The 9,752-nt window shown below is 45.7% G+C and overlaps 2 protein-coding genes across 2 annotated transcripts in view; both read right to left on the bottom strand.

The window, feature by feature from the left end:
- LOC106810120 (kelch domain-containing protein 1-like) overlaps positions 1 to 774 on the bottom strand; it is a gene marked incomplete at its 3' end in the record, with an annotated part of 5,562 nt that extends 4,788 nt beyond the window's left edge. The window contains 1 exon segment of the mRNA XM_014813394.1: positions 394 to 774. Within this exon segment, the coding sequence (XP_014668880.1) occupies positions 394 to 628 (235 nt within the window).
- Positions 775 to 4,454: 3,680 nt separating this feature from the next.
- Positions 4,455 to 9,752, bottom strand: part of LOC106810118 (cell division cycle and apoptosis regulator protein 1-like) — a gene marked incomplete in the record, with an annotated part of 14,406 nt that continues 9,108 nt past the window's right edge. The window contains 5 exon segments of the mRNA XM_014813392.1: positions 4,455 to 6,961; positions 8,005 to 8,205; positions 8,750 to 8,995; positions 9,406 to 9,565; positions 9,631 to 9,709. Of these exon segments, the coding sequence (XP_014668878.1) occupies positions 6,852 to 6,961; positions 8,005 to 8,205; positions 8,750 to 8,995; positions 9,406 to 9,565; positions 9,631 to 9,709 (796 nt within the window).

The following is a 9,752-nucleotide window of genomic DNA, read 5'->3' as shown; positions in this document are numbered from 1 at the left end:
AAAAAATGCTGAGATATTCATGTGTGAGATATCTCAGCATTTTTTTGCTGTGCGTGAGATATTGTAAGATCAGCGTGAGCGTGAGATTTGGTCAAAATGCGTGAGTCTCACGGTCAATGCGTGAGTCTGTGAGAGTTGGCAGCCCGGCCTGTAATCATGGTGTAACTTTTTTTTGAAATTAACTTTATATTGCGTAGTGGCTGACTTGAAGACTGTCAATTCGCCCTCACTCGCTGCATTTATTTAATAATCGTAACATTTATGCAACACATGTAAATTTTTGATAGCGTAAATAAATTTCAAAATCTAAAATCTAAATCTAATCTAAGACTATAACTATAAGTAACCACACGCGGTTGAACAGTAATGTTGAATTGACATTTAATATGGAACCTTTTTCAAACACATGTAGTTCTGCTGACTCTTGTTCATCATAGTCGCCTTCTTTAACAACCCCTCCAAATGTGTATAATTTCTCGCAAACAGTGGTGGACGCGTGACTGTGTCGACCCCGCAATTTCTGACTGCTCTCATTTTGTATCCACGTTACATTAATGTTATTCGCAATAGGTGCCACATTTGGAATGACAGCTGTAATAGTTGATAACTCGCTGCTAAGTATAGGCATAATATCAAATAAAGTTTAACCAATTCTCGCAATAAACCGATAAATAACAAATAATCACAACAACACGCTTTGATGATCGCAAGTTCAGTTCACAACAAAAACCTAAAAACCGCGCGTAATGTCTCAGGATATAGATGGCGCTACCATACCAGAAGTAGATCATAAGGAACATTATCTGATTATTCTGATTATACCACTGATCTCTATAATATAATCGAGATATATATCGATTATATTATAGAGATCAGTGGATTATACATTAATTTTGTCATTATAACGCGTCCATAGTTATAAACAGTAAAATGCGTCCATAGGCAGCAGGCCTGAATAGAAGCATCGAACAGAAATTAATTAAAAATACTCACACTGTTTCGTCGCATACACAACATACACGGTTAGGGTTACGGACGGTGACGCTGTAAAGGGCATTGCAACCATGATAGTAGCTCCAAGAAACGGTATTGCTAGGGTTAGAATACCGTCCTATAGACAATCCGTCGCACAGCCTGGTCGGGCTACCATGATAGATATCATATAACATAGTGTTATATGATATCTATATGATTGCAACATAACTGCTCATCAAATTCAATCATACTCATATCCATTACATAAGAGAGTTGTCTCTTTATCAGTTTATGCTCTCGATGAAAACAAATTCAAACAAATTTATCGCAAAAAATCGTAAAAATTGTGAATTTATACAAAAAACGTTTTTTGTTATTTCTCAGAAACATTAAAGAGTTGGGACCTAAATTTTTGATAAGTTGTTCATAATATGAATTAAAAAAGGCTCCCTGGAATTTAAAAAAATGCTTTAATTTAGGAAATAAGTTGAAAAGATGTACGCAAATTTGTAGTGATTTTCAAAACGCAAACAATTTCGTAAACAAAAAGCCATAACTTATAAAATATAATTTTTTAAAGAAATTCTAGGGAGCGTTTTTTCCTTTGATATATATATATGTTAGCATTGAAACGTAACAATAAATTTTGGAGTCGGAGTTGGGAGTTTCGAGAAATAGCGTTTGAAAAATCAGCAACTTTGGCATTTCTAACAATGGAGATATTATAGCACTCTTCTAAATTTCCCATGATTGAAGCGCTGTGCTTTAGTGAAGTGACGTACTGATAGCTCGCGGGGATGTTGGAACTGTTTGTGAGGGTCACACTCAATACCGAGTTATAATATTTACAATATAGGTATATATACGATACTAGATAGTATATGCAGGGATATATAGTATATATAGTATATATATATTATAATATAAGGTAGGTGAGACTGCTATCTAGTATATAGTATTTATGATGGCAAGATTACTGCGGGTACATACTGAATTTCTAACGTTACGAGCGCATCGCTGCACCATGGTGTGCAAATCAAGGTGCAATCTAGTCAATAGAAGTGGGTAATTGAAATTTCGAACCAAAAACTCACGCTCCCAACCCCTAACCAGTATTCCTTGAATAACTATAGACTTTATGCTCTAGGCCCTATATCTGCCGCTCGAGAACTTTTGCCCAGCTCTATGATGCGAGATTTTTACAAAAGTTAGTCGATCACGTTTCAAACACAATGACAGTGTCAATGACACTGCTACGCTCACCCACAAAAAAAGCGACACAAATGAGTGAGTAAGAAGAGAGTCAGTTTTAAATTGAGCAACCATCGACGTACATTATAGAAAACGATTGCCATCTGTATATGGCAATAATAATTTATAAACAACAATGAATCACAATTTTGTGACCGTAGATGGCGCTATATCCGCTTTGTAGCGTGGCGCTTGAAATAAATACGTTAGTGCTGCGTTTCGACATGTTTTGTAATCTTTACTCTAATATAGACGTTTATCGGCCAGATGTGGAGAGGAAGAAATACCAATTTTGCATTAAAGATATTGTCAATGAAATCTTGTAAAACGAACCAGACGAGTGTGACACCACAGACTGTTTGTGTTTATATAATATGCTATATAATTGCCAAACCCTACCTAATTTGCATTTTTTTTTTTTAAATATCAAAACCCCTAGCCCTTATTTATTCACATACCAAAAATGAGCAAAATCCGTTGAACCTGAACTGACTAATAGCAATTCCCATTTTTGCCGTGGCTCGAAAGTACGTCGACTGGCGTGCTTCAAAATAGGACGTTCTAATATGGGAGCATAGCAGTAACAACTACACCCAATTTCAAACATGTGGGTCAAACGGTTCCTGAGTTATCGTTGACCGAAACCAAATGTTGACGGACGGACGGACGGACGGACGGACGGACGTACGACGGACGACGACCCATGGCAATAGCTCAACTTGACGATGTCAAGGTGAGCTAAAAATGGACAACCGGTCACCATGGCTACACCACTTGATGGAATGTCACAACTACACAATAAGACCCATTTTACTTCTAATGCTTTCTAGACGTCCACGATCGAGGCATCCAACTTGCGTGCATAATGCAAATTATTGTACTCTATAGTGCCGAATTTCACCGGAAAAAAAGCTAAAAGGGCCTTTTCTAGAGACCAAATAGTGCAATTTGCAGAGACTTACTGTTGTATGCCTCCTATACGGTCATCGATATAGAATTCTATATCTATGGTACGGCTTCTTCCTGTACAATAGGAGAACACAGAGCGTAATGCTGCGAGCAAAGTAAATATTATAGCTCGGAAGCGCGCGTGCAGTCGGCCCGCCCGGCTGCAATTTGAACGTAGGTATAATAAGGACGACCGAAGAATTGACAGTCAACGGCAACTGAGGCCGGAGCGCCTTTTTCATGTACATAAGCATAGCGGGGAACCCAGGGCGTGATGCTGCGAGCAAAGTGAATATTATAGATCGGATTTTACCAAGCACACGTGCAGTCGGCCCGCCCGGCGCCACTTTAAACGTATAAAAGCGGTCGAAGAAAATTCTCTTGGCAGTCAACGTTGACCGACGCATGCGCACGAGCGCCATCTTCCTGTACATCAATATAAGCATATAACGAGAAACCCAAGGCGTGATGCTGCGAGCAAAGTGAATATTATAGTTCAAAATTTACCAAGCACACGTGATTTCGGCCCGCCTGTCTCCACTTTGAACGTATATAAGAACGGCAGAAGATATTCTCTTAACAGTCGACGGCGACCGACGTCGCAGCGCTCTTTTCATGCACACGAGCATAGCCGGGGAACCCAGAGCGTGATGCTGCTAGCAGTGAATACTATAGCTCGGATTTTATCAAGCCCACGTGCAGTCGGCCCGCCCGGCTCCACATTGAACGTGTAAGAACGGCCGAAGAAAATTCTCTTGGCTGTCAACGGTGACCGATGCGCGAGCGCCACCTTTCTGTACATTAATATAGGCACAGCGGGGAACACAGGGCGTGATGCTGCGAGCAGTGAATATCATATATATCTCGAGTTTTATTAGGGACACGTGCTGTCGGCCCGCCCGGCTCCACGTATAAGAACTGACGAAGAGAATTCTCTTGGCAGCCAACGGTGACCGACGCACGAGCGCCATCTTCCTCTACATTAAAAACGATGCTGAAACTTGATTGTTAAAAATGTTAAGCTTATTCCTTGACTGTAAGTGTAAGGCTTCGAATTACTTTCCTACGAGCACTCCGATCGTGAGAGAAACGAGAGTAGCATCATGCGTGACTGCCAGACTGTGTTTGAACACTGTAGAGAACATCTACAACATGCGTGTACATGTACAGCACACATAAAATGCTGTAGTCTGCATACATGTAAACTAATGGTTAGATCAGACTGTTCCTTACCACGCATCGAAATGTAAAGAAGCAAGATATAACGTAAGTAATGCAAATGTCATCTTCATTCTAAGTTTTATTATTTAAAAAAACTGAATTGGTAAACTACAGACAAACTCACACGCACGACTTTAAATTCACGATGCCAATTATACTAACACGCCCACTGCATGCGTCTCACCACTGCGCAGACCAACACTGGCGCTCCCTACAACTCACTGCCGCGCTCACCAACACAGACGCTCTCTGCATCTCACTCCTGCCTGGAGCAACACAGACGCTCTCTGCATCTCACTCCTGCCTGGAGCAACACAGACGCTCTCTGCATCTTACCACTACATGGAGCGACACTGGCACCTCTTACATCTCACAGCCGCGAGGAGTGACACCGGCGACCTCTACATGTCACAGCCGCGTGTACTTGTGCAGTTGCGACACACCAACACCAACCATTCATTCATTGATTATCATCGTCTTCTGCAGCTGTCACGCTCTATAGCGATAGTGACACACGCACTATTCTCAACTCTAGGGGATAAACATGATCCTGACTTACTAGCGGAAGCCACGGCTAACGCGGCAACCGATGTCTATCGTCCTCGGGGGTGCACCGATAAGCAATATCATACCCCGTACAGACTGCAAATTTGACATGGTATTAAACTGGTGCGGGTCAGGCGCACGCCAAATTTCATGAAGGATCAAATACGCAGTGCGTACACTACAATTTGGCGCCTGACACGCGCCAGTTTAATACCATATCAAATTTTGCAGTCTGTACGGGGTATTAACCTTCGTGCGATTCCATGTGTCTATTGCTCGCAGACCGATTCGACGTGTTCAACCGTCCAATTCCAACGTTGACAAACACCGGAGACGACGTTGTTGCCTAACCCCCCTTTGATCGGACGTATATTACTCGTTACACAAGTATTTACAAGCACGTTTCACGTTAGGTGCATTAGGTGCGTATATACCGCGGCAGCTATGTGCCAATTCCGAGCCTCACATTGCCTCTGATAAGGCAGAACACACGCGCGTGCACGCACACATACACATACACACAGATCACACGTGTGGGACATCACTAAGTTTCTGCCAGTGACCCTGTGTTTCAAGGGTAATATGTACTAACGACGAAACACCAGGGCCCGTTGCCAGAATGATCATAAACGATTATGACTATCGTAAGTCTGAAATGTCATACGTATTTGGTTTCTGACAACAGTCCTGAGAGACGGTGTGTGTGACACCAGATACGGTGTGACACCAAAGACAATGTGACACACATGATACGTGACGTCCCAGCTGACCGATACGAGACGAATTCATACGGGGGAACGAGTGGCCATAGATAGCGATGTCACACATCCCCTCGGAAGACCTCCGAACTACTCATCCTGGGATTGCAGGAACGTTGCTCGTCACGTTACCCCACGATTCTAGGTAGGGCTCATTACGTGCCCCCAAGAAATGCTCATCCTGTGCCCCCAGGAAATGCTCATCCTGTGCCCCCAGGAAATGCTCGTCCTGTGCCCCCAGGAAATGCTCATCCTGTGCCCCCAGGAAATGCTCATCCTGTGCCCCCAGGAAATGCTCATCCTGTGCCCCCAGGAATTGCTCGTCCCGTGACCAAGGAGGTGTTTGACCCGTGACCCCAAGAAGTGCTTTTCCTAATGACCCCAAGAAATGATTGTCCCACAATCCTAATAAGTCCAATATCCCCAACGAAGTGCTCATCTCTTGAACAAGGAAAGAGCTCATCCGGGGACCATAGGAAGAGCTTGTTGCATGACCCTAGGAGGTTCTCATCGCTTGACCCAACATCGCATCGTTCACATTAACACGTATTTGGTGATCGTACGTGCACCACGGCCGTCTTGCGGCGGAGGCAAAAAGAAATATTGTAAAAAAGTAGAAAAAATAGTTCCGTAGCATTCGTTTCCGCGTCGAGATAAAATCACTCTACATGGCATGTGTGCGGGTCGGGTGTATAGGTGGCGCTGACAACACGTGGTGCCACGGTGGCGTGGAATGCTTGCGGCGACGCAGAATGCGGCTGCCGCTATGTTTCGTGGTGGCGTTCTCACCTAACACGAGTAAAAAGGTGGCGCCACGCATCACACAATGCCCACGATCGCGCGCGGTAGCTGCGTCCGCTTGCCCCGCCTCATCTCGTTGACTCTGCCGCGAGCACCCCACGCTATTCGTGGATCCGCGAAAAGCTTTTGGCCTCGTTTTGTTACGGGTCGGAGGTATATCGGCTTCTCCTTTCAGGAAAGAAACGTGTGTGTTGTGCGTGCGAATGACATTGTAGGAACATCAATACGACCAAGTCTAATCATCGTCGAGTCCACCTTGCACAGAATTGCCATGATGAGCTCTCGTTTTATCTGTGTGCGTGTGTGTGCATGTGTGCGTGTCTGCGTGTGTGTGTATGTTGGGGGAATCAACTAATTATTCTTGCTCTCATCCTTGACTTTGGCTTCAGTGCCTGGCTCCTGCTTTACGGCTCGACTTGATTTGCCCTCAACTTCCTCAGTTCCCTCACATTCGCTCGTCTCTGTAAAAGAAAGCAACCTCACTGCCACACTGTGGTAATATACGCCGCATGTGGAGGCACACTTCACTGCCTGCTGCTCTTATAAGTGATATCGGAAAGTCCAGCTGTGGACATTTAGGTCATAGAAAAAGGGGGATAAAATTGCCGAGGTGCGCTTAGGAAAGTACATGATTAATGTAAACACTCGTGCGTTTTTAGTTTTTGCACTAACAGAAACATTGCAAAATATCCCAAATGACCACAATCATATTTGTAAATATTTCTGTAAACAGAAACGCACCTGTGAATTGAAGTACGATGTAACATTTGTTAGTGAAGAGAATTATAGATCAAAAACCTAGGCTAGTTCTATCCTAACTATGTTATATATAGGCAACTTATCACCCCTCTTATCTGATCTCAATATGGCGGCGGGGACTTTCCGGTATGGCTTATAGTAACAGGCTGGCCTCCTTATCAGAGTTGTTACTGTCGCTTGCATAAGAAGATAAAGATGATTTAAAACAGGGAAGGTCTTTAATGACCTGATCAGATTTTTTTTTATTAGTAGATTTCTGCTTAAACGCATGGCAGGTGTGAAATTATACTGAAATATAATGAGATGCTTTCTCAATCCTCTCAAATCGAGTGTGTAAGTATGCCCGAGTGCATGTGTGTGAGAAATTGATGATTTACAGACGACGAGTGAGATGGTACTCGCGTGGCGAGTGCAGGCATTCTTGCGCACGTGCAGTGCATGTGTGCGTGAGCGTGTGAGTAAGTGATTGAGCAAGTGAGTGCGTGAGTGAGTGAGCAAGTGAGTGTGCGAGTGAGCGATTGATTGAGTGAATGAGCGAGTGATTGAGTGAATGAGTGAGTGAGTGAGTGCGTGAGTGAGCGAGTGAGCGCACGAGTGAATGAGTAACTTAGTGAGCGAGCACGTAAGTGAATGAATGCGTGAGTGAGTGAGTGAATGAGCGATCGAGGGAGTGCGTGAGTAGACAAGTACGTGCCCGTGAGTGCCTCCCCCTCCACCCCCGCAAGACCTTCACGGCGAGACCTACCGACGGCGAGCGAGATGTTGCTGAGCAGCGTGGTGAGCGCGTGCCGACTCTGCGCGAGCGTGTCGTAGTACGTGTGCCGCTGGCCCTCGGCCTGCCGCTGCTGCTGCTCGACGCCCGCCAGCTTCTTCTGCGTCTTCTTCAGCTCGGCGGTGAGCGTGCGGCTCGCGTCCGTCTGCTCGCCGACGCTCGTCTGCAGACGCTCTGCAACGCACACACACAAGACACAGGTGTTGGTTAATGACTCACAGGTGGGCCTAACTTATGCACCATCACCAGCACAGGCACACACGGACACACAGGTGTTGGTTAACGACTCACAGGTGGGCCTAACTCACGCACTGGAATATGCTCTGTAATATACATGCTCAGAGATGCTGATAGCGATCACAAGCTACAAATAGGCAACGCACACACCGTTACCAGCATACGCTCTGTGATATACATGCTCAGAGATGCTGATAGCGATCACAAGCTACAAATAGGCAACGCACACACCGTTACCAGCATACGCTCTGTGATATATATGCTCACAGATGGTGGGCAACTCACAACCTGTGCTATAGCCAGCCAACCCTGGTGGCCTTGCACTCACTCCCTCTCACCCTCCTCCTTGTCCCTCTCTCCCCTGACTCTCTCCCCCTCCTCCCTGCTTCTCCTGACTCTCTCCCCCTCCTTCCTCCCTCCCTTGACTCTCTCCCCCCTCCTTCCTCCCTCCCCTGACTCTCTCCCCTCCTTCCTCGCTCACCGACTTCGTGCTCCCTGTCCTGTAGCTTCTCCTCGGTGGCCTTGCGGTTGCGTTCACTGCGCTCGAGCCGCTGTAGCAGGTTTTCGACGTCGAGCAGAGACCCGCGGTACATCACCCAGTTATCGGCGCCGGCGCCCGCAGCGGCGGCACCTCCCGCCTCGCCCACACGAGACTTTGAGGCAGAGGTCGCGGCCGAGGTCGGGTCGCCACCGCCAGCCATCGTCTGCTTCATCAGCAGAAGATTTCCTGTAATTATCATCGTCGTTATCAATATTTTCGGGAGTAAATAATAATGGGAACGATAAAGGTAAATAACGTCCCTATTGTTTACTCGTGGTATATTATTATTACCACTACTGTATTATCAATATTGTAATTATTACAATGATTATGTAATTATATTACAATAATTATTATGATTTTTTTCACATCATTGCATTGAGGAAATAACTTATCATTTTAATTATTATTATTAGAATAATCATCATTACAACAAGAGAATACTGTATCTCCCACCGCTAACATCACGCAGGCAAGATCAACAGGATTTCACCACACCTCGCATGCACATCCTCACTTCCTCATCTTAAATCACCGCACCCAGCACCACGCCACCCTGCGATGGAAAATCGCCTCACAAAATCAAGTGAGCGTACCGGCGGCGAGCTCCTCGACAGCCGTGTCGACGATCATCTCATCGTCGTCTCCGTTCTCTTTCGTTTCCGCGACGGCGTCCTTGCTGGAGCGTGGCTTGTCGGTGAGCTTGCGGTAGTTGAGTGTGTCGCGCGTGACCACCTTCAGCAGCAGACGCTTGATCTGCAGGCAACAGACCACAGCATTACTACCTTCCTCCCCTCCTCCCAAACTCCCTTGCCACCCACCTGAGCGCGTGACAGGTGCAGGCCCAGCATGTAGATGATGTCTTCAAGGTCCTTGTCTAGGAGGTAGCCGGTGTGGTTCCCCCTTCCCTTCCCCTCTCTCCTCCCTCCCTCCACTCTCCCCT

Source organism: Priapulus caudatus, unplaced genomic scaffold (assembly GCF_000485595.1).
Source record: "Priapulus caudatus unplaced genomic scaffold, Priapulus_caudatus-5.0.1 Scaffold411, whole genome shotgun sequence".
NCBI classification, from domain to species: Eukaryota; Metazoa; Priapulida; class Priapulimorpha; order Priapulimorphida; family Priapulidae; genus Priapulus; species Priapulus caudatus.
Note: the sequence above shows the minus strand (reverse complement) of the source record. Positions and strands in the feature narration are given on the sequence as shown.